Genomic DNA, 25,768 nt, shown 5'->3' on the forward strand with positions numbered 1-25,768 from the left:
CCATGAAGCTGCTGTATGTTGGTTCACCTTCTCTTCCCTCTTGGGAACCTAGTCGATTTGCATTGGTTGCATTATCTTCCACTTCCAACTAGTCCAAGTAGATGAACCTCCCCATTGCTAATGTTAAATTAACCTCTGTGCTTGTCCTAAGGATAAATTATGTCAGGGTTAGTACCTCTAATAAGCCTCCACCATCCTCTCAGTAAAGAAGTATTTCTTTAGAGGGAAGCAGGCTGTGACTTCATATGGTCTATTATCTGTCTGTAACTTTCCTTTTTTATAGAATATGCCATCTTTTTTTTTTTTTTTTTTGTTCCGTTGAAGGGGTTTGGTTTTTTTTGCTGTTTGTTTGGTTTTTTTTTTTTGGGGGGGGGGGGGGGTTAATACTTGAAATGTTTTCTATCCTATTTCCATCTTCTCTCTCTCTCTCCATTGGGTACATTTTGAGTTCCTTAAGCCTCACTGTAGGATTTATTCTTCAGATCTTTCACGTCCTTTTGGTAGTCTTGTTCTGAACGGTTTACCCTCTTCACAAAAGAAAGACAAAACTATTCACAAAACTGAATAGTGACCTTATATGGTTCCTGGCCTTATCATACCCAAGCATACTTATGTGATTTATTTATTGGGATTTATTAGCTGCCTTTATTAAGAGATTCAACCAAGGCAGCGTAAAACAGGTACAGCTTGACATAAAACTTACAGCTTGACATAAAACTTAACTGTGTCAGCATGTTGACTGACACCCTTCCAATATTTTTACTTCTTCATGGGAATTCCACTTGAGATCGGAAAATTATTGGTGACCTGGGTACCCTGTGACTAAAAGTTGGTGTGTAGTGCCTAGCACTTACCCAGGCTTGGGAAGCTGCTGCTTGCAGCTGAGGCTCTGCACAAAATGAATTGACTGTTGGGCAGCCCATGAGCTGGAGCCACATCTTTGGGTGGCTCCCCACCAGCAGGCCCCACAGTTGTCCTGGGTGAGGGGAGGCTCCACTCCTCATTTCAAAGCACACCTACTCCTGCCACTGCACTGCATGGAGAATTGGTAGCCCAGGGACGTTTCCTGCTACCAGGTTGGATGAGGAAGAGGAATGGTGGCAGAAACTAGGAAAAAAAAATAAGCTAAGACAAAGATAAAAAAAAAAATTCAAAAGGAGGGAAAAAGGCACATTTTATTCAAAGGACACAATTCTTACAGTTCATAAACATTTGAGCTGGCACTTGTTTTCCAAACCTCTTTCCAGCTCAACTAATGAACTTTATTTCTCAAGTTCATGGTTTCACAGTTTCACACTTTTTTTTGCACTGAATCAATTCTTGTTGTTGTTTTTTTGTTCCTTTTCATTTTGTTTTCCATCCTTCTTGGGGTTTCTAGTCTTACAGATTATTGTCATCTGCAGATGAGCAGTTTTATCCTCAAGTTTTTGAAACGTCACTAATAAAATGTTGAAAAGAAACAATCCTTTGAATGTGCCCTGTGCTACCCACTGGCCTCCGTTGAAAACCATTCTGAGTTCCTCACCTAGAGGCTGATGCATAAAGCTTACCATGCTAGCAACGTCTGATTTAGACTGATTCTAGCCAGTTTTAGCGTTCACGTTATTCAGCGAGTAATGCACAAAGGGGTTCTGTGTCGATCTTACTTTTTTTGGTAGCAACCAGTGATAATCCTACGTAAATATACAAGCTGATTAGTATTAAAATGAGCATTCCGAGGAATGCACAGCAGTTTCCGAGCGATGCACAGAAAGGAGCTCCTACATTTAACTTGCAGAATTTTCCGGGAGGTCTGGAGCTGCCGTAACATGAAGGCAATTTCTCGGTGGACCAGTCTGCTGTCATATTTTAATAGTATTTGCATGTGTGTCCTTCATCTAACAACGCTGTGAAAAAGTTTGTCGCGGAACGAAAAAAAATGGCTGAAGCACCTTGTGGGGGCACATCCACGGCCCATTCAGTTTTAGGTTTTTTTTTTTATTCTTGGGCGTACGTATAGAGTAGACACTTAGTGAGTGATTGTTCTACCCATGCGCTAAGCGCTTTCCCTACCGAGCTGTTTGCTGAAACTGCATGCAGCTCAGTTGCATGTGATTTCCTTTGAGCATCGCTTGCTATTTCAAAATCTGTAACTTCAACTGCAGATCTGAATGCACGCAGTTTTTAACGGTGACCTTTCAGCTCTTCCCCCCCCTCCCCCCCCCCCCGGGTCTGTGCTAGCGCTAGGTTGCTTTTCAGTGTTCATGTGCCACAGTTCTAAATATCATGCTGTAGTTCAGATAATTTAGATCTCTGCTTCTGCCTGATCTTTAACTTCTCTTTTCATCAAATAGTTCTGACCATTTGATTATTCTCCTTGTGAGCTCGTGGTGGGGGCTTGTATCTACATATTTTAAGATCTCGCACTATAATTTTCATAGTTCTTTCCACTACTGAAATCGGACTGATTATTGCTAGCTCTTTTTCCTTTGTTTCCCCTTTTGTAGTGTGAGGCTATTTCTGTTCTCTTCCAGTCCCTGGGAACCTGAGTTACAGAGCTGTGAGGGATGTAGTGAGTACTGCTATGTTCAGCTGATTCCCTGGCCTTACACACACTTCTGTGTATAATGTCACAGCTTGGCCCCGTCAGCTGTAGAGGTCCCCTGGGGTCCAGCATCTCCTCCCCATCTCACTTGCCTTCCCAGTTTGCCTTTAACACATTTCTCTTCTCACAGGGCTGCAGACTTGGCAGCCAGTCCCATGTGCTGCCTGCAGCCATCCTGGAGCTTTCATTCTGTAGCATTCCACCCCCTTCACTCTGTTTCTGCCTGGGCATAACCCAGGTGAAAACACATGTGTGTTTAACTTACTGGTTTAACTCCTCAGTCCAAGCATAACACATGTAAAATACAAGTGTCCCTGAGTGAACTTGTGCTGAACAGGAATCTCTCTCATTATAAGCTTTCTCCACCCTTGCATTTCCACTGGAGAAGGGATTCTCAACTTGGTCGTCAAGACACACCCAACCAGTCAATTTTCAAGATATCCACAATGAATATGCATGAAATAAATTTGCATAGAATGGAGGAGGTAGTGCATTCCAGTTTATCTGATGCACATTCATTATGGGTATCTTGAAACCCTGGCTGGTGGATGTGTCCCAAGTGGAGGAGTGGCCTAGTGGTTAGGGTGGTGGACTTTGGTCCTGGGGAACTGAGGAGCTGAGTTCGATTCCCACTTCAGGCACAGGCAGCTCCTTGTGACTCTGGGCAAGTCACTTAACCCTCCATTGCCCCATGTAAGCCGCATTGAGCCTGCCATGAGTGGGAAAGCGCGGGGGTACAAATGTAACAAAAATAAAAATTTAGGAATAGAGAGAGGTGGTTTGTGTTCTTGTTTGGGTTGTTTTTTTTTTTTTTTGCCTCCTTCCTCAATAGCACAACTCTGTACAATGCTACCATCCACCCGTAACAGGCAGAGTTCACTTTGCTTCCAGCATGCTAGGAATAACCTTCCTTGATGATAAACTTTATTTCCTCTACATCATTTGTAGCAGGACTTAGCTTCTGGGTCAATCTACATACATTAAAATGTAGCATCAGGCTTCAGCTTTCTTGTCAGTCTCCTCTCATCCTCGAATTCCTGGGGCTCCTTCTGTGGATCTAAACTGTAGCATATATTTTCCCAGGGGAACTGAGGCCTATTTTCAGTCTTTACTCCTGGTGAGTTCTCGTCAGTCAGGGTCCAATCCCTTCCCTCCCCAACACTGGCATAGCCAGGAATTCTTGACAGGGGGTGCAACCGTGAGCCTTCCAGCTGCCCCTGTGTATTCCAACCTTATTGTGGTGCTCCAATAGCCTCTCTTGGTGTATTCCAGAGAAGAGAACTGCACAGGAATGGGGACTACGGGAATCCCGCAAAACCCATGGGATTCCCACAGAATGGAAGAAGTTACCATGGGATGATTTTTTGTTTTATAAACTTAATATACCGCTTAAAGCAGTTTACACCGTAACTAAAACATTAACATTATAAAAACAATTATAATTTACTTCTGTCCACGGGGATAGAAGAAGTTGTGGGATTCCCACGGGAATGTAGTCAAAATCTCTAGTAATTCAGAATGAGGCTTGGAACATACAGAGAAAGGCAGCTGGAGCACCAAAATGAGGCTTGGAACACGTGTTGAATAGTGAATACCTTCCAAAAAGCCAGAGGAGGTTGTTGAGGTTGGGAGGAAACAAGAGGACTACGAGCAAGTAAATAATAGTGTTGACTCGTACGGGTGGGGCTGGAATGAATCTTAGTGGGTACGTATGTACTGGTTAGATTCCATAGAGGATAGGCAGGGATGGGTTAAATTTCTGTCCCTGTGCAACTCTCTATTCAAAACCTCATTCTGGAGCTTTTTGTGCATTCCAAGCCTTACTCTGTCGTCCACACAGGAGACAGAGGGTGCGTATGCAACACACACACCTTGTACAGATACTGCCCCCCAGTCTTCTTTCCCAAATCTTCTCAGGATGATGCTTTTGCTTTTCGTAAGAGGGTTCCTATTAAGAGGTTTCATAAGAAGTTTTTGAGGTCATGCCTTATTCTGTGAGGTACTCTGCCCAAATATCTGTTTCCCTTGATACTGGGTTTTCTGTTCTTCTTCCTAATCACAGTAAGCACTTTACTGCAAACCAGTTTTACAGAGGAAGAAGAAGAAATTTCAGGAACATCTCAGCCTCTTCATCCTGCCTCTAGGCACATTCAGCTTCTTCTATAAATAATGAACAATAGAACTGCTTTTAGATTACTGCTTTGTGTTAGTCCTCTGTCTGACTAACATCCCTCTGGGTTTTTCATAGCACTGTTTTCTTATCTAAAGAAGGGAATTCTCCCCAGTTTGTTATTTGGGTAACTTTCTCATCTGTTTGCCTTTGCTTGTCTAAGGCCCAGATGCACTAAACGTTTTTCATCGTTAAATGAGCCCTTAAGGAAGAATTTCCGATCCTTTCCATGCACTAAAGCCTATTTTTCGACGGTAGTAGCAGCTAACGAAAACGGAATGTAGATGAGCAATTAGTGTGAAAACCCCATTGAAACGACATGCACTAACCTTTTCCGATTGCCTTTACGCAGGAAAAAGGCAGGAAAACTAACGAGAGGTCTGGACCTCTCGTTAGGACAGCTCCGTGGCAGGAAAAAGTGTTAAGTGAAAAAATAAACAAACTTTGAGCCAATCCCAGCGCATTAGCAGAGCTAAAAGCGCTGTGATTGGTCCAAAGGACCTCAGAAAACACATAAAAAAATAAAAATAAAAAAAGGATCGGGAGGGGGCAAGGGCGCTCATCAGGAGCGTCCTGTACGGACGGCCTTGCCCCCCCCCCCCCCACTGCTCCCCACTTTCCGCCGCTCCCCCCACCCCGAAAAAGCAAACTTGTAGAAGCCCCTGCCCCCCTCCCTTCCTCACTACTCTCAGCTCCGCCTCCCGACATCCTCCGTCTGTGCCCCGCCCCTTTGGGGATCGTCGCCGCCATTCCCCTTCTCCATCGGGCCCCCTCCCTCTTACCGGGCCCGTGCAGCGCCTCTGTCCGAAGGCGCTGCACGGGCAAGAAGAACGCAGAATCAGCTGATGCCTGCCTTCGCGATGGCGCGTCTTTCTCCTGCTGCGCCCGCCCCTGTCTGACGTCAGTAACCTACGTAGGTTACTGACGTCAGACAGGGGCGGGCCCAGCAGGAGAAAGACGCTCTATCGAAGCTAGGCGAAGGCAGGCATCAGCTGATTCAGCGTTCTTCTTGCCCGTGCAGCGCCTTCGGACAGAGGAGAGAGGCGCTGCACGGGCCCGGTAAGAGGAAGGGGGGCCCGATGGAGGAGGGGAATGGCGGCGACGACCCCAAAAGGGGGCGGGGCACGGACGGAGGATGTCGGGAGGCGGAGCTTAGGTGAGAGTAGTGAGGAAGGGAGGGGGGCAGGGGCTTCTAGAAGTTTGCTTTTTCGGGGTGGGGGAGCGGCGGAAAGTGGGGAGCAGCGGGGGGGGGGGCAAGGCCGTCCGTACAGGACGCTCCTGATGAGCGCCCTTGCCCCCTCCCGATCCTTTTTTTATTTTTATTTTGATTTGGGAGCCATGTGCTTGCGATTTGACTGTGTTTTGAACGTTTCTGGCATGCGCAGAGCAGCCAGCATAACGCTTGGCTGCTTTGCGCATGCTTTACGAGCCGATTACCGACGGGGATTGGTGCATCGTTCTTTCCAATACCGCACCAAACTTTTTGGGGCTGTGTTTTTGGAGCATGCTTCGTTATTTTAAATTCGGTAAAGGTTTTAACGTTTCTGATTTTTTTACGTTTGCTTGATGCATCTACCCCTAAGTGTCCTCCCTTTGTTTCTGGTAGTCTTGTCAGCCCTCTCTCATGTGAATGTATTTTTCTGTTTTCTGGAGGGGGAGAGATTAAAAGAAAGTGAGTGAATGGGGCTGTGGAATAAGCAGGGGGTTAGTTTATTTCCTGAATTATAATCTGTTAACATTTCTCCTAACTCCTCAGAGAACCAGGCTAGTTTTTCTTCTCCACTTTAAACTAGCTTGATTTGTTTTGCTTTTCTTGCTACCCTCAATTCATCAGTACCCTTCAGATCCTGAATTACTGATTAATATTGAATATTCCAGGCTCCTCTCAGTATGTTTGCAATTCACTTCAGAATCTAATAGTGAACCACTGAGCAGGAGGAGGATCATCAGGGTTTGTTCCACACTTTTCCAACTAATGGTCTCCAAGCTCAGAAGACATCTAAGTCATAAGTACAGCAAATCTGTTTTTATTTGTTAGGAGCCAGCAGCCCCCTTCACTTCCACAACCTGATTATCTCCATTTAAAGTGGAAGTGTAGTATGGGGGAGGAGGTTTGATACCCTCCAAGATCTAATGCTGCAGCTTTAGACTTCAGTAAATCAGGCCCTAGTCTGTGTCAAAGTGAGAAGAAAATTTAATAAATTAGGCCCCTAATTCTCTGCTTCAGAGCACTAGCAGAAGTATATAACTATATCTACTCTTCTCCCGCGCTCTCACCACTCTTAAACCCTACCCACAGATAAAATTGTCAGACCTCCCTGTTCCCTCGATACTGTTTTGTCCCCCTCTCAACTCACCACTGTTATATTCCACTGTCCTATCCCCTAATAATATCCTGAATTTACTCTGTCTTATATAACTCTTCATAATGTAACCCATAATTGTACTGCAACCAATTGCACTTCCATCATTTACAATGTATTGTAAGCCACACTGAGCCCGCAAATAGGTGGGAAAATGTGGGATACAAATGCAAATAAATAAATAAATAAATAAATTAGCAGCCCCCTCCCCCACTCTGTCATTACCTAGTCTTTCTCGCTCTTCCTTCACCAGGTATCCTCACCTGTCTAGCCAGCCACTGCTCCTGGCCATGGCCTCACCTAATCAGTGACTTTCCTCATCTTCTATCCTCACATTTTACTAGCCATATTCCCCAGCTGGTGCTTATGACCTGGGAAGCCAACTACCGTATTTTTCGGACTATAAGACGCACCGGACCATAAGACGCACCTAGGTTTTAGAGGAGGGAAATAGGAAAAAAAATTTTTTCCTTTTTCCCTCCTCTAAAACCTAGGTGCTCCGGTGCGTCTTGTCCGAATCCCTCCCTCCGAGTTTGGGATCGCCGATTCGCCGTCAGGGTTACCTCTTCCCCCCCCCCCCCCCCCCCCCCCCCCCGGCCTTGTCACCACTTCTCCCTACTCACGCGATCTTCCCTGGTGGTCTAGTGACGTCGGGGCAGGAAAGAGCCCCCTCTTTCCTGCCCAGCGCGCTGCTCTCCATCCTCCTGTATGCATTGCTGCCTGACGGTCTCGGCGAGATTCAAAATGGCCGCCGAGAATTGAAGTCTCGGCGGCCATTTTGAATCTCGCCGAGACCGTCAGGCTGCATACAGGAGGATGGAGAGCAGCGCGCTGGGCAGGAAAGAGGGGGCTCTTTCCTGCCCCAAAGTCACTAGACCACAAGGGAAGATCGCGTGAGTAGGGAGAAGTGGTGACAGGGCCGGGGGGGGGGGGGGAGGAGGTAACCCTGACGGCGATCCCGAACTCGGAGGGCGGGCGGCCTGCCAGCCAGCCAAATCTACCTTCGGACTATAAGATGCACCCCCCATTTTCCTCCCAAATTTGGGGGGAAAAAAGTGCGTCTTATAGTCCGAAAAATACGGTAGTTCCTTCCTCACAGCCTGTGCTCCCAGCTAGCTTAGTCAGCCACCCAGCCCTTAGACTCCTCATTTAGCAAGCCCTACTGACTTTGATCCTTATCTGGGCTTTCCATTACTAGAACAAATGATTTCCTCTTTATTTTCTGTGCACTGCAGAACTGTCAGTGAATTTGAGCCATGTCGCACAAGAACTACCGTGCTTGGTTTGTGAGATTTGGGACCCCAAGACTAGCGGAGTTCTACACCGCACAGTTTAAACTCACTGAGAGCCTAGCAGTCCAGAGGAGAGGAGGCCACTTGTTTTGTTGACGATAGATTTGGTAGGAAAAGCTCAAAAATCCATGGTACTCTGGGAAAATTTGTAATCTTCATGGCAACCTGGCATCTGAGATTTGTCAAGTCCTGGATAAGGAAAAAGTGTCACAGGAGTATATGGGATCAGTTATTTATTATTATTATTATTATTACATTTGTATCCCACTTTTTCCCACCTATTTGCAGGCTCAATGTGGCTTACATAGTACCATAAAGGTATTCGCCAAGTCCAGTAGATAGTTACTTAGTAATGTGTGGTCGAAAGAGGTTCGTGCATTTGGGGGAAGGTTATATAGTGTCCAATATGATCTTTATGGTGCTGCAAGTCAATTAAAGAAAGTATTTTAACTATTTTGATTAAGCCAATCATTTTAGCGTATAATTTTTGAATGAGGTAGTAGAGAATAAGGTTAAAGTGACTAACCTAGCGGGGCTCAAAAGAGGTTTGGATGAATTTTGGGGAAGAAGTCCATAAAAATCATTAGCCAGATAAGCGATGGCTCTCCTAAGTCTGTTCCTGAAAATGAATTATGAGAAATAGAGCTACCTTTTAGGATCTGCTGTAAGTGCTTGTAGACCTTAAGTTTTGTTCTTTACTGTGAACTCTGTGACACACTTCCCATTTGTCAGTATCAGATCTGGTGTTACTTGTTTGAACTCTTTTGCCATGGAACTTCTCATTAGTTGTACAGTATATTAGCATATCCAGATTTTTCCCCCTTTCTCCTCTGTCTTGGAGGTCTAATATATTTCTCCCATGTACATACAATTCTCCTGGGTGAGGGGGTGTGCTTGGTGTTCTGAGAACAATTTGCATAGCAGCATCTGCATGTGTGTAGTCATGTCTGCTATTGAGAATCTTAAAGGAGCTTTTAGGAATTATAAAAATTCACATCACCTCAATGGTGTAAACTGAGCATGAAAAGGATAGAATTGATACTTTTGTATTTAAGTAACTGCCAAATGAATGGTTTTAGAACCAGTTGCTGTACTGCAGCTTTAAGCTTTCTTTGGCACCTGACTCCAGGGACCACCTTTATTTTATTTGAATCAATATACGGTGCTGAGGCAAAATATAAGCTTTGCAGTTTGCACAAGCCAGTGTTATCAAGTATCCTAATCTCAGATTTATAGGACCTTATCATATACTTAAGAGAAAAACTTCATTGGCGTATAGTCTAATTAGCTGAAGGGAGTTTATTCATCACATTTATCTTGCTTGTTGGATACTCTGGACTGCTGGTTCCCATTAAAAATTAAAGGAGCTCTTCACAGTGAAGTTTAAGGTGCATTGCACTCTCACTAGGTCACTTCCTTAAATGCTTGCGCACACATTTCTAATTATGCCACTAACAAGGTGAAGCTAAATGTACTAGTGCATGTTGGAAGCAATAATCTGAGCATGGATCTCTTTTAAATGCATTCATTTAAGTTATATTTTTATGCCACAAAGTCCTGTTTCTTCCTTTTTATTATTATTTTTTTTTTTTTTTTTGGGGGGGGGGGGATGTCTCTAGCATATGAACATGTGTGTCTCAGATCACCTAGTGGCCTAGCATTGCCTTCTTTCTATATGCTATAGTGCCACCTCATCTGTTGTCTTTATACTTAAACAGTCGCTTAGCTTGCCTAACCCTTTTGGATATGTAACAGTAATGATGAGCTGGTCATTTAATTGCATGTATGTAAGATTTAATGAGCGGTAATTAGCTCGATATATTTCTGCATCAACACCACTAATGATTCGTGCTTTAATGTGTTGCTAGGAGGAAATCTTGAATCTTGCTGTTAGACACAATGGGATAGATCAATAAATGGCACCTAAAATTAAGTACTAAAATGATGGGAGCTAAGTGTAAATTCTATAAAGGCAGTTTCCTCAGAGCTGCTGTAATAGAATACTAGATTATGTCTGCATTTTCATGCCTAACTTAGATGCAAGCATTTATGCCAGACAAAGGCTGGTGTAAATGTTCTTGCCTAAATACTGGCATTCCAGTGTATAAATGATGATATTCTAGAACACCGTGCTTAATTGCGTGGCGCGCTCCTGACCTTCCAATTCCCCTCCCAGGTCCACACCCACTTTGGAGTTGCATGCCATAGAAATTAGGTGCAGTGTTTATAGAATAAGGTTATAAAGCAGTTACATATGTATATACTAATTAGGTCCAATTAACTTTTGTTAAAGCCAGTTATTTGTATAGCTCCAATTAAGTTCCAATTGAACATTTATCATTTATTAGATATTCTTACTCTTTAACACGAATCGAGGCAGTTTACATATAAATGTACAGGTACTTGCACTGTCGGTGATGGGCTCACAGTCTAAGTAGTATATTGTACCTGGGGCAGTGGAGGGCTAAGTGAGTTGTCTAGGGTCACACAGAACTGCAGAGGGAATTGAACGCAGTTCCCCAGGATCTTGACCCACTGCCAACCGTTGATCCAGTGGAAATCGAGCCTGGTTCCCTAGGCCTTCAATCCACCAAATAGCCAATTGATTATATGCATGTAACTGACCCTATTTGATAGCCATAAACTCAATTGCCCATCTAACTGGGCACCTTTTACAGAATGAGGGGAAATGTGCATATTCAGGGCTAGATTTATTAGTGTGCTTGTGCTGTTAATGTGTATTCATGAACAGATCCCATTGCTTAAGATGGGATGGTAAATGAGGCTCATAACACATTTTAGTGTGCAGTAGTGCCTGTTTTTCCTTTATTGCCTTCTGTTTTCAGTAGCTCTTAGTTATTTCTAAATTGTAAGTTTCTTTAACAAACCCTGAACGTTTCCTATGTTGTATCAATAATGGGTATGTGCTTTCTCCACAGCTGGACCTTACAGTGGTTTAGGTGAAATAATCCACCGAGAAAGCGTTCCCATGCACACATTTGCCAAGTATCTCTTCACCTCGCTCCTACCTCATGATGCTGAATTGGCATACAAAATTGCACTGAGAGCAATGCGGTATGTATTTACGATTCAGCAGGGAAGAAGCATGACAAACATATTTTTGCACAGATGACCAGAATAGTTGTTGTTAGACATTCTGTTGGTGCATAATCTTTTTCCAAGGCCATGCTTGAAAAATGAACTTAATTCCAGGCAGTCCCATTGTCTCCGAGGTATGGCATCAGGGGTTATCAAATTGGAGCTACACAAGAAGAGCATAGGAAAAGTAGGAGGAAATATGCTTAAGTTAAAGTCCTGGGACTCCGAAAAGGAAAATTAGTTAAAGTAACATAGTAAGTGATGGCAGATAAGACCTAAATGGTCCATCCAGTCTGCCCAGCAGTCACATTCATTATCAATTCAAGATTAAATCAACAATGAATGTGAGACTATATACTTGATCATGGTGTTTCTTTGGTGTTTCTGGGATATAGACTGTAGAAGTCCACCTGGCTGTATCCTTATATTCCAACTACTGGAGTTACCTTCAAAGCCCACTCCAGCCTATCCAACTCTGTCATGTCATTTGTGGGACACAGACCGTAAAAATCTGTCTGGCACTGTCCTTGCTTGCTGTTGAAGTTCTCTCCAGCCCATCCTAAACTGGATTGCTATATGCAGGACATAAGTACAAGGCAGCCCAGCACCGTCCTTAGTTTTTACAGCCACAGTTACCATCTAAGCACCGGCACCACTTGACGCAAACACATATGCAACCCTTTAAGTTTTGTTTTTTATATCATTCATTTTCTAATTAGAGATCCTCTGTCTTCATCCCATGTCTTTTTGGATTCCACCACCTGCCTCAGGAGGATATTCCAGGCATCAACCAACATTACTTCTAAATCTACCACCCCACAACCTGAATTCATGTCCTCTAGTATAAAAAGAAACGATAAACTGATCTAGCAAATGAAAGCATTGTTCCCTATCTTTAGAAAATTGTGGAAGAAACCTTGTGTGAACCAGTTCGCATTTTTCCCCCAATAGGAAGAATTCTATTTGGCCCACTAGTATGCTGACACTTAATTTAGAAATGTAATATTTTTTCATTCAAAATTCTGCATCAAATTACTTTCAGGTGGTGGTTAATCAGAAGCTGGCTTCAGCTGAAACCTTGCTAAATAATTCATTGCTTTTTGAGAATGAGATTCTTGAAAATGTGAGGACTAATAAATATGCCTGACTGGGTCTAATTGAGGCCTTCAGATCTGCTGGTGTCATTTCACAATCCATCAGTAGCAGCCACCATGGAAACCAACAGTTCATATGCATATACAACCTGTTCTTTCTTGTGAGCTGGTTGAGCAGACAGAAATGGAGAAGATGAGTAGTGTGCCCCTAGCATAACGCTTTCTCAGTCTTTTCTCTATTCTGGTTTATCGCTGTCATCTGCTACTTGCTAGTATTTAACTGTTTTGGTACTTAGTTTGGAAATATGTTACAGAATCAGTAGGAGGTGCTCAATCTTGTGTGTCAGTGTTTAGGTAGACAGTTGGAGAGAGAGCAAGGGCTGATGGCTTGAGGACAATCTGCTACAAAATCTTAGTATGGTATATCTGACATTTTTATCAGGAAAGAAGCAGACACGCTTCTTGGCTTTCTCTCAAGGTCACTTTTACCAATCAACAAAAGGGGCAGCTGCCCTGGGCCCCTGCATAAAGGGGGCCCAGACACTTAGTTGTCCACTGGTAAATCTAGCCTCAAGCCCAATAGATCTGTCTTTCTCCCTCTTCCTCCCTATATCTGTGCTCCTCACCCTCACCACCCTTTCCTATGGATCCATTGTGTCTCCCTCCCCCTCTTCGAAGTCCTCTAAGCTTGCTTTTTTTGGTGGCTCGCAGCAGCAGCAATTGACAGGCTGCAACTGGTAGGCCAAGAGACCCTTCCTTTTGCTGCATCCTGCCACCTCTGATGTAACTTCCTGTTTCCTAGTGGGTGGGGCATGGCAAAGGGAAGGCCCTGTGGTCGGCCAGAGGCAGCCTGTGTTAATCGCTTCTACTGCTGGCCACCAAAAAACAACAACAAGTCTAGAGGACTGCAGGGAGGGGTGAGGAAGAGAGAGGCTAGACCTAGGGGGAAGGGAGGGACAGAGAAAGACCAGGCTGGAGGTATGAAAGTGAGGGAAAGATATGCTGGACATGGGGGGGGGGGGATGATAGACCCATGAGGGGGTATGTTGAAGAGAGATGGAGAGATTTTGGCCCCAGAGTAGGGGGGAGCAGAATAAAAGCATGGGACTGCTGACTAGACAATGCTACTAATGGCTCTGCTGGTCCCGCTCTTTCTGATGTGGGTGTCTGAAGTGGCAGAGTCAGCAGCTCTGAGCTTTCATGCAGCATTTTTTTCAGCAAGAAGTGGCTTGGCTGGCAGGGGATTAAAGAAGCTGTGCCATTGAACTTGGGGAGGCTACCCACCTACCCACACAGAAAAATGTGCCCAGGCCTCCATATGTGGTTAAAGCAGCCCTGCTATTAGTGTAAATGCATTCTTAAAAGAAGTGGGGAAAACATGCATAGCATAGCCCATGGAATATTTTCCAGCCCCTTTGTGTGTGTCTGTCTTTATATGTGACTGGGTAAGGAAGTTTGAAAAAAGCAATTTCCTAGCAGTTGTATTTGTGTATCAGTGTTTTATGCACCAGGTGCTGGAACTATATCTTCTTTAGAAATGCATTGGGTTAGTTTTTAGAGAGGACTTTGGCACCCCCTGATTCAGTCTGGCATATTTTAAAACTCAATGTGTCTTTTTTCTAGTTTTTCATCCATGCCAAGTTTGGTTCCATTCTGTTCATTTTTCAGAGTTATTTGCTCTGGGACATACATTTTTAACCTCGTGTATAAATTCTTTCCAGCACTTCATTGGGTTAGAAAGAATAAAGTACAACACAGGAGAATTAAATAAGACCTTTTATAAAACTGAAGACAAAAAATGGTGCTTTGTAGGGAAAAATATTATACCACAAGCATTGTTGTATTCCAGTCAAAAGCATATTATACTAGTAGCCCTATTTAGTCCTGGGAAAAATGAATTTTTTTGTAGGCTGTGAGACACTTTTTTGGACCAGTTAAAAAAAGAATGCTGTATGGGTTTTGGAGGTGACACAGGTTTCATCTTCAGATTCAGAGATAGCTCATGTATTACAACCCTGTTTGTTAGTCCAAGTAATAAAGAGATCACGGTTGACAAAAATTGCACTGCAATAAAGTATGCTGGTACAGTCCTTTCTATTATCTGACTAAAGAATCAAAAGACACAGTGTATGGTTACATGATTAGCCCATTCAGAGCTGATGAGGGTGTTGTAAGAGCAGTGGTCTGCTTAACACAGGTAAGGCCAGCGCATCTCGTCCCCATCTATATATCTGCTCTTGGCCCCTCAGCTATATGGTAAGTTATTTTGTAAAAAAAAAAAAAGTATTAATATCATAGCAATGTTATTTGAATGTTCTAATTGTGCCCTTATTAGATATTCCATTGCTGTTCAACTTACATTGTATTATATCTGTGTTGTTTGAATTTCAGTGCTGTTTAATGTGTATACTTTTGATCCTGTTTCATGGTAGTCCTATTATTAGGTCTCAGTTTGCTGCTTTCAAGTTTCCTCTTTCATTCTGTCTTTACTTGTTGATTTTACTATTGTTGTGCTGTTAACGAAATTGTAAGTTTCATGTTAAACTGTACCTACTGTACTCTGCCTTGGATGAATCTCTTCATAAAGGCGGTTAATAAATTCCAATAAATAAATAAACCACACTTCACAAGAGCCACAACCCGGTCCAGGATTTTAAGATTTTCACAATTAATATGTAAGACCTATTTGCATACAATGGAAGCAGTATATGCAAATCAATTTCATGCATATTCATCATGGAAATCTTGAAAAGCCGACTCAGTTGCAGCCCTCAAGGACTGTGGATGCCCACCCCTGGCTTAACGCATACGTGCTTTCAGTGCTTTAGAGTAAGCAAAAATGGAGATAATCTTGAATCTTCCAGTAGAGAAACTGGTGAGGGAATGCCTTGGATATCCTGTGGTTTGAATTGGCATAAGTATCCTGGACTCATCATTCATGCAAACGCATAGTTAGGGTTTCTGATGTTTAGGTTCTTACAGACCAGGGTGAGCAACCTCAGTCTCGAGGGCCACAATCCAGTTGGACTTAACGGATTCCCCCCAATGAATATGCATGAGATCTATTTGTATGCACTGCCCCCATTGTATGTGAATATATATCATACATATTCATTAGGTAAATCCTGAAAACCCAGCTGGGTTGTGGGCTTCCAGGACCGAGGTTGCCCACTCCTGTTAGACTGTAAGTTTGGATTGTGTACGTTTCTACTACTACTACTTATTTCTGTAACGCTACTAGATTTATGCAGCGCAGTACACAACATGTGAGAGAAAGTCCCTGCTCCAAACAGCTTACAATATATTCAAGACAGACACACAGGACAAATAAGGGATTATGGAATGATTAAAACAAACATTGGTACTAAACAGGTGATTGAGTTAAAAGCAGCCTCAAAAAGGAAGGCTTTTATCTTAGAACATGATGTACTGGTTCAGGAAATCTATTCCAGGCATACGGTGCAGCAAGATGGAAGGAATGGAATCTGGAATTGGCAGTGGAGAAGAGTGACTTACCAGATGAATGGAGTTTTCCAGGGAGGGGTGTAGGGAACGATAGGAGAGATATTAGGGTGATGTGAAGAGTACTGAAAGTGTTTTCATGCTGAGAGGTATATCTTTCAGTTGATTATGTTCTATAATACTTCTATTTAAAGAAAGACTTGCACCAAATTCATTTTTTAAAACCATACAAAAACCTAGCACAAAGTTGGGGAAAAAAAACCCACAGCAAAGTATATTCAGATAGGGAGGGGGAGGGCATTTGACAGAGTACCTCATGAAAGACTCCAGAGGAAATTGGAGAGTCCTAGGATAGGAGGGTAGTGTTCTATTGTGGATAAAACAACTGGTTAAAAGATAGAAAACAGAGAATAGGGTTAAATGGTCAGTAGTCTCAATGGAGAATGGTAGATAGTGGGGTTCCCCAGGGGTCTGTGGTGGGATCACTGCTTTTTAGCATATTAATAAATGATCTAGTGATGGAAGTGACTAGTGAGGTAATTAAATTTGCTGATGACACAAAGTTATTCAAAATTGTTAAATCACAAGAGGATTGTGAAAAATTACAAAAGGACCTTACGAGACTGGGCATCCAAATGGCAGTTGACATTTAATGTGAGCCAGTGCAAAGTGATGCATATGGGAAAGAGGAACCCAAACTATAGCTACGAAATGCAAGGTTCCACATTAGGAGTCAGTGACCAGGAAAGGGATCTAGATGTCATGGTTGATGATGTTGAAACCCTCTGCTCAGTGTGCTGCGGCGGCTAAGAAAGCAAATAGAATGTTAGGTATAATTAGGAAAGGAATCGCTCCATGGTACAACCACACCTTGAATATTGTGTGCAATTCTGGTCTCCAAATCTAAAAAAAAAAGATATAGTGGAATTAAAAAAGGTACAGAGAAGAGCGACAAAACTGATAAAGGGGATGGGACGACTTCCCTATGAGGAAAGGCTAAAGCAGCTAGGGCTCTTCAGCTTGGAGAAAAGACGGCTGAGGGGAGATATGGTAGAGGTCTATAAAATAATGAGTGGAGTTGAACAGATAAACGTGAATCGCTTGTTTACTCTTTCCAAAAATGGACTAGGGGGGCACACAATGAAGCTACAAAGTAGTACATTTAAAACGAATCGGAAAAAATATTTCTTCACTCAACATGTAATTAAATTCTGGAATTCATTGCAGTGAATGTAGTGAAAGCAGCTAGCTTAGCGAGGTTTAAAAAAAACATTTGGATAGCTTCCTTAAAAAAAGGTCCATAAGCCATTATTAAAATGGGCTTGGAGAAAATCCACTGCTTATTTCTAGGATAGCTGTCAAACTAAAGCAGCAGTAATCTACTAATACTGTTATATATACAATACAAAAAATAGTAGAGTTTATAGCAAGAGTGTGTAATGTCTTTCAAATAGATTTTTCAAATATGTTTTTCTAAAAGGTTAATCAGGGAAAGTCTCATATAGTCACCAGGGCGATTTATATGCCACCAATACGGTGTGCCCCAATTTCGTGACAAGTGTAATCATCGACTCACCCCCAATCTACCTCTTTTTTGGTTATTTTCTTAATATTTAAATGGGGTTTTTTGTAGATTTTCTCGTTAATTTTATCTCATTACTTCCATATGTTCAATCAGTTGTCAGACGATATTCATACTGTCACGGCTAAGCTTAACGTTTCATTTCAACGAAAGTATCGTTCACATCACTTACCTGTGTGTCTGGGTGTCGCTGGATTGGCCACTGTTGGAACAGGATGCTGGGCTTGATGGACCTTTCGGTCTGTCCCAGTATGGCAATACTTGTATAGTGTAGGGGAGATGGGAGATTAAGGGATGGGTGTCATGAGAGATGGGTAGAGGATTGGGCAGAAGAGACTAGGGAGTGTGGGTTCAAGAGCAAGATGGCCAAGAGAGGATTGGGATGTGTTTTTTACTCCCTTTCTGCATGGTCTCTTTTAGTGGGAGGGAATTCAGGGATACGGAGTGAGTGTGTGTTTTTAATACTCTTTGTACTCTTTGGTCGTCCGTCTGTCCCCTTTTGCATGCTTCATTCCTTGTCTGTATCTCGGCTTTTTTTTCTCTGGCAAGGCCTAGGCTCCGTATCAGTCCTGGTCCTCTCTTATGCTGGGTCTACAGAACTTTTGTACTGTGCTGCAGATGGTAAAGAACTTTTTGATTGGAAATGTGAGTGGCCTGTACTGAGCCTATTTTTAAAATATATGATTAAGCTAGGAACACATAGAAAATCTTACTGCATTGTAATAAATACAGAAGTAAGCAGACTTGTTAGAACATTGTGCCTAGTATGGACTGGGCATGTGGCAAAGAAGCACTAATATATACAAATATAAGGTGATGCACACTGGGCAGTATTAGTAACTTTTTGTGTTCAGAGTGACTGATTAAATTAGCACTGACATTGGAACTGCTCTAATGGTCTCTATTGATGGACTACCAATTTTGATATATAGTGCCTTGGTCTCCCTGTTTAGCAGGAGCATTTCATGCTTTAAGTGCCTCCTTGATAAACCGCTGATTCTGCAGAATAACTACTTGTAAAATTAGCTGAGAATTTGTAATTTAATAGGTTGCAAAATGAGATCTAAATCCACGGGATTCAGGCTGCTGTTGATCAATGTTCTCCTTGGCCCCAGTTGAAGTGTCCTGTATCTGCTTCCTGTTTCCCTCAGGCACCAGTAGGACAGCTGCTGAGGGGAACAGAAGGCTGCAACTGTGATACTTCAAGCCACATGGCAGTGTGACTAATATCTACCTAAGCTTTGCAGAGCATTTTAACAGTCACATGATTGCTATACAATAACTTCAACAATAAGTTCTTCTCACCTCCCCTCATAATACATATACGCTGCCCCTGAGTTTTATATAGAGTGGGTTTTAAAATGTAGGTGTTTGAAAATATTTGGTGCCTGCAACCTATTTGTCTTGAGAATTTTGTTAACAGTCTATGAATCAGCACTAGATGCTTAGAAGCAAAGAGATGCTTTCAGAATCATGTGTTCTTTCAATTTATTTTCCTAATCATGTTTAAGAAAGATAACCACTCAGCATTTGGGTTATGAAACACTCTGAGGCTTTCAAAAAAACTTAACACTAGCTGTTAAGCTCATTTGGGGTGGGAAATGGGCTGACTATGCTGTTCCATTTCTGATTAAATCACACTGGTTACCTGTTAAGGCAAAGATAATTTTTTCAAAACTTTCTATCAGGTAGCACATTTCTATGTTCCATCTCTACATCTTCACCTATAAACAGGGAAGTAAAATGGGACTATAAATCAAACCTATTATGCAACGTGTTTGAGGGACATTCTGGTAACAACACGAAAAAGTGGAGAAAAAAAGACCTCAGGTCATTCGGCTACTCCTCGTTCTTAAAGGAGTAGCCGAATGACCTGAGGTCTTTTTTTCTCCACTTTTTCGTGTTGTTACCAGAATGTCCCTCAAACACGTTGCATAATAGGTAAGATAGTGAAAATATTATTGATTATAGATCCTACTCATTCCGAATTATTACAGTGTTACTATAAATCAAACCCCCACCCCCCCCCCCCTCAAAAAACAAAAAAACCTGTGGCCTAAGTATGGCTTTTCTGGCTTTCTTAGCTAAAATAAGTGCAATTTTCTTTATATCTATTCCTTGTTCACTGTCTTGTCACTGATCATCTTTAAATTAATGATGGTCGCATATCAGCACTGAAGAAGCTTTGTCTTCCTGTCTTACCAGGTTACTAGTATTGGAATCTACGGCTCCTACAGGAGATATGTCTCGCCCACACCACATTGCTTCAGTTGTTCCAAATCGGTATCCCCGCTGGTTCACTCTAAGTCACATTGAATCTCAGCAGTGTGAATTAGCATCAACCATGCTAACAGCAGCCAAAGGTATAGTACAATTATCATCAATTAGTGAATGGATGTATTCAGATGTGCACTTTTTATAAAACTGCAATATACTTGCTCATTTAGTATTCTCAGATCATGTATTTGTAGATCCTAGGTCGAAGCAGGACAGAAAGAGAATGTGCCTGCAAGCTTTTGCTTAGAGCAGAATTGCTCAGCTTCTTGGATAGCATCCAAATGGGCATAGTTCAGGTCTAGGGCAGTGTATTTGTTTTGCTGAGAGAAAAATTATCTAAGATGTGTAGACCCAAGAGTAGACAAACACCAGATTTAGAACTCTTAAATCAATACTAGTTCTTGTGTTCACAGAGCTAACATCAGCAAAAGCTACTCAGCAATTTAGTATTATAAATGAAAACAACCCAGATGTTTCTGTTGAGTTAATAGGTGTGTATTAGACTGACCTGGGGGGGGGGGGGGGGGTTGTTTACTCTGTAGTGGTTATAGAGCACTTTCAGTTGGTTTTAGTAATATGCATGCTCTGATGTGATGCACACATTTTCAAATGTTCTGTTACTTTTTCCTGTGTATGTCAGTAGATTTGTTTTAATTTGTGAGCACAGGTATTTTGATTATGTAAACCAAATACAGTATGTTCATCTGGAGTCGGCAGCTGCAATTTGATGTGTGGAACTTATGCTGGTATTTTTTTTTTCAAATGGCTTTTGTATAGAGTTGGCTAGTATGTGTCCAAGCCAGAGATAGGCAAGCGCCTGCGACATTCTAGGAAACAGCAGCTGTAGGATCACTTACTTTGCAAGCTGATCTTGCTTAGCAGGTATGGGCTTGGTTTTCTGCGTTGGGGTTTTATCAGGATTAAGGTTTGTTCTTTCCTGGAATATTGGAATGTTATGATTTTAAGTTTTGTTGAGGCTTTGTCTGTCTGAGGGTTTTTTTTCTATTTCGAGAGCTATGTAGCCAGAAACATTTTCAAAGAGAATGCAGGGTTTCTTTTAAAGCAGCCTTTGCTTGTTGTGATTTGTCCTAGTTTCAGATGAGTTTCAGACTTAAGAACCTACGTTTCAGCAAGAACCTTATTGAGGTCTTCATTAGTTTGCAAAGCTTAAGAAATACAACAGTCTCTCTGAGAACCAACCATTTTTATGCAAAGATAGTTTGAAAGTGTGATTACTGTAACAGTGCACAAGAATTGCACTGGAGGTGCAGGGCTTCGGCCTCCTTTAATAGGTTTTATTATTAAGGATCCCACTCCTTCTTTCTTCAAAACCAATTGACATGTTTTATTATACCAGAAGTGAAAATCTGCAGCATACCTTTTTATGAACTTTAGGATTTTACCCATCATAACCTGAAAAATTCTATTCTGTTTCTCATGATTACTTGCAAGCCAACGTTGATACGGCAGCACTCTGGTAACCAGAATCTTTGTAGATTGTTGGGCCAACAAAAATATCAGTCTCATGAGCTTTTAATACCACTAAAGGGAGATCTCATCAAGGTGCAGTAAAGGTCGCCTTTTACTGTACCTTGATTTACCGCTGGCTTCAGCAACCTGCAGGATCTTGGTACCACAGGTTGCTGAATCCCGTAGAAAAAGAATACTACTTGCAAACCACCTCATAGGCAACATTACTCTGTGTACCTGGGAAAATCATGTCTCAAAGCCGCTTCCCGATGTTCCTAGGATGTCAGAGCGAGCTCCCTACCCCCTTGAGTTCAAGCTCCCCACTCCCCCTGCCTACTTCATAAGTAGCCCTTGCCCCCCCCCCCCCCCACAAAGGGCTACCGATATCATTGGTGATCTGGGGGGGGGGGGGCAGGGGTGTGTTTGGGCAGGAGTGCTGTATCCAAAATGGCACCCCTAGCAGTAGTTGTGGGAGACTACTAAGGGTGCTATTTTGGATGTGGCACTGGACTAAGCATTGTTCCTATCCAAAGACCTACTGAACCACCGGTGATATCAAGGTAGCCCTTTGAGGGGGCGGACAGGGCTTGTGTTGGGGTGGGGAGAGGGGCCTGGGAGCCGGGGGAGCCTGCTATGGCTTCCCAGGAGCATTGGGATATGGCTTTGTGGCCCGATGCTCCCGGGCGGTAAATAACCCCAGTGAAAAGCTAAGGTTATTTTACTGTGATCTATGGTCCCTAATGTGATTTGTGGTGTATCACCGGAAGTCACATTAGAGTGTTTGCATAGTAATGAGATGCAAAACATGCATTTATCTGTTTTGCTTCTCATTATACTTAACCAATGGGGACTTAAATATCACCAAAGTATTTTTTGGCAGGTGGCGCTAGGACTGGTTAAGTCACATTAAGGGCCGAATAATACGACTTAAGGCCCTAGTGCTACTTGATGAATTCCCCCTTTGTGGTCTCAAATCTCACATAAGTACAGCATCTTTTTTTTTAGGGGCCCTTTTACTAAAATGCAGTCAAATTTTGTATTTACCAGACATTAAATGCAAAAATTACCACACCGTAAGTGTAAAGCTTGTGCACTAAATGTGGGCGTTCCCAATATGTTTCCTAGTTACTACACAGAAAAGTTTTTACACTGAATTAAGGACTCGAAGGGTGCTAAGTGCCAATTCTGTAACGGCAATATTGTGTGTAGTTGTCATTATGGAATTCGTGCAAGTCTGAATTTTGACGCCTAACTCTAGGCACAACTATTTATGTCAATTGGTGGTGTAAATGTTGTCACTCAAAAACTGGCAGTTAGGTGTATGACTTACAGTACTCTATAACTTAGTACCCAATTACTTGGCATTCCCCTCTCACATCCACACTGCCCTTGGAGTTGGGTGCCATAGAAATTAAGCGCTAAGTTTATAAAAGTTTTATAAGTCATTTACGCGTGTAGCTGCAAATCAGTGCTAATTGGTGGCACTTAAATGTTTATTTAATACCAATTAGCTAATTTAGTTACACTTGTAAATGACCCCTGAATGCCGTGCCTTAGTGTACCAGAACTCAGTTAACTGTCACGAGGAATAGTGCCTTTTTTGGGCCTGGTCCCACGTTATGGAATCAGCTCCCATTGGAGGTAAGACCAGAAAAAACGCTTCACTAATTTAAGATGTGTTTAAAAAACTATTTTTCCCGGAAGGCTTTTGTATTATCTGGAGAGGGTCCTTGGGGATTCTGTGGAATATGGCATATTTGTAGTTTTTATTGCAATTGAAATACATGGGTTGTGGATGCCTTGGGTGATTGTTATTTTCCTATTTCTAATGGCGTTTTTCTTCCTCATATGTATTGTAAATCACTTTGATTAGAAAGGGGGTATATCAATACTTTTAAACTATTTGGGGGTACATGTATTCACAGTTAGTATGAATGCACTTACCTGCCTCCTAATGAGGAGGTGGTAAGTGCATGCCTCCATGTAACTGCACAAGTGACTGTGTGATAAAGAACCGTACACTAACTGCAATTTGCAGTCCAGGCCCAAAACCCACTTATTTCCTGCCTCATGACACACTATGCAGTTAGCATGTGAATAAACATGCTTGCTGTCATGCCATTAAGTTACCACATTCTGACGTTAACAGCACATGCTAATTCACACACTAACTGCTTAGCACACTTTAGTAAATGGGCCCTTTACTTAAGCCAATAAAACACATCACAGTCTACAAGGATTCCAAAGTAAAGTTCAACTTCATTGGCCAGTCATTTTGACTGTATACGTTTCAAGATGTTTGTATATTGTCTAAAGCTTTAAAAGACAGGATTCTCATGGTGAATCTATTCTAGTTAGACAACTGTCAGTAAATGTTTCTGCTGGCACGTTAATTCCAGTTGAAAACAAGAATTTTTTCTTCTTATGGAGTTTCTCTCAAACAAACAACAAATAATTGCTCTTGTGACGTCTCTCTATTGCAGGTGATGTTCGGAGGCTGGAAACAGTGTTAGAATCCATCCAGAAAAACATTCACTCCTCATCGCACATCTTCAAACTTGCCCAAGATGCATTTAAAATAGCAACCCTCATGGACAGCTTACCAGATATCACCCTCTTAAAAGTGTCATTGGAGCTAGGTCTTCAGGTCAGTACAACCCACCCACATCAGCCCAGATAGTAGTTAATGATGATTAGGTTTGGTTAGGTAAAAAGCATCTCTGTGGTGGGTACTTCAAAAAAAAAATCTGAATGAAGTGTCACATGCAGGAATGCTTCTAACTTCCTCCTGTATTTTATTGCAGAATTTAATGATATTAGATTTTTCGAAATGAAATGGAACGAAGTGGATTTGTTTCCCCTTCCCTTGGAGAAAGTCTGCAACATTAATTTGATGTGTATGCAATGCAGCTATCGCTTGTAGAAGGCATATGTAATTGAAAGTCCTCTGCTGAATAACATTCTTTTTCACTCTCGGGGGAATAGCTTGTGGGATAAAAGGTAGAAGGACATATACTGTATCCTGCTTGTAGTTTTAAAGCGGCACTGCTATATATTTTTGAAGGTAAATTTCAAAAGCATTTCCACAAGTTAAACAGTGCTATGGAAAAAAACTTACTAATTCCCCCTCCCACTCCCCAGCCAGGTGGGGCCTATTCTTTTTAGTTAAGGCTAGTTCTGTAAGTGGAAATGATTTGAGGAAGAGAAGGTGTGTGGAAATTCTGTTTGAACGAAAGGTTTTACAAAAGGATTTTTTTCCTGTGAAAAGGTCCCAGAGAGCTACTTTAAAGTAATGCTCACTGGTGGTAGACTTCTGCCTTCTAGCTCCAACTCCTAACCATCCCAAGCACATGCTGCTATTTTCTAGACTGTTCCAATCAGGAAGAGAGGGAAATTTCTTAAAATAAGTGTTGATTAGGGGTTTTCATCAGTAGTTAAATTTATAGTCTTTATTGCACATCCTGTTCAAACTATCAAATATATCAAGTAAATCTAAAAGACTCTATAATAGATTTAAGCATCTGTACTCCCTTAGCAACTTTAAATAACTAGCATCTGAACAAAATTAAGATGTAGACGGCAGCTGACCAGTAAAAGGGGGACTATCCAGTCTGTTGCATTGAGTGACGCATATATATATATATATATATATATATATATATATATTTATTTATTTATTTATTATCTACCAGTAAGTGAGGAGTTCTGTGTGCACACTTGGTGCAAAGCGCTGCTGGAAGGAAGAGTCCAGTCTTCAAAAGTGTGTTACAGTTAAAGTACATCATGTTAACAATGCAAAAACAATTTTAGTGAATTCATGAAGAGCTAAAGAAAAATACAATATATAAGAATATGAAAACAACCATTTCTTAGCGTCAGCAGCAGGTAAGTCCAGAGACAGGTTGGTTGTGGTAGATAGTCACAACCCATCTGTCTCTGGATTCATCTGCTGCGACTAAAGGAATGAAAATTATCAGGTAAGTTAAAATATTTTGATTCTCTGCACTATGTAGAACACCCTTCCCAATACAAATCAATGCAAAGATTATTTATACAATCTGCTCATGAAAATGTTAGTAATCCTCTTCCACCTGAATCCCTAAAGGTACCTGATTCCATAACTGAGGGCCAGTAAAAACAAATACCTATCTCCAAGTACTCTGCAATCTTATTCAAGCCACCAGTGTTAAGAAACTTTGAGACCTTCATGGACATAGTAGCATAAACCATCTCCAGTCTGGCAGCTACGGTGCTGTCTTGGAAGAGCAAGATTATGTGGAAGGAGCGCATCCTCTTGGAGTGCCAGAAAATGATTATGTAGCTAGAAACCTGCCCTTCAGCTGATGTGGTGTCCTCTCACACCAGGGGCTTGTGT

General features: G+C 42.0%; 1 protein-coding gene across 1 annotated transcript in view; it reads left to right on the forward strand.

The window, feature by feature from the left end:
- The window catches only part of ZSWIM6 (zinc finger SWIM-type containing 6), a 338,014-nt gene that overhangs the window by 289,654 nt on the left and 22,592 nt on the right, over nucleotides 1-25,768 (forward strand). Inside the window, exons 10-12 of the mRNA XM_030193168.1 lie at nucleotides 11,349-11,484; nucleotides 19,852-20,009; nucleotides 23,877-24,040. Coding sequence (XP_030049028.1) covers nucleotides 11,349-11,484; nucleotides 19,852-20,009; nucleotides 23,877-24,040 — 458 coding nt within the window. The remainder of the gene's footprint in view (nucleotides 1-11,348; nucleotides 11,485-19,851; nucleotides 20,010-23,876; nucleotides 24,041-25,768) is intronic.

The sequence above is a fragment of the Microcaecilia unicolor genome, chromosome 2 (genome assembly GCF_901765095.1).
Source record: "Microcaecilia unicolor chromosome 2, aMicUni1.1, whole genome shotgun sequence".
NCBI lineage: Eukaryota > Metazoa > Chordata > Amphibia > Gymnophiona > Siphonopidae > Microcaecilia > Microcaecilia unicolor.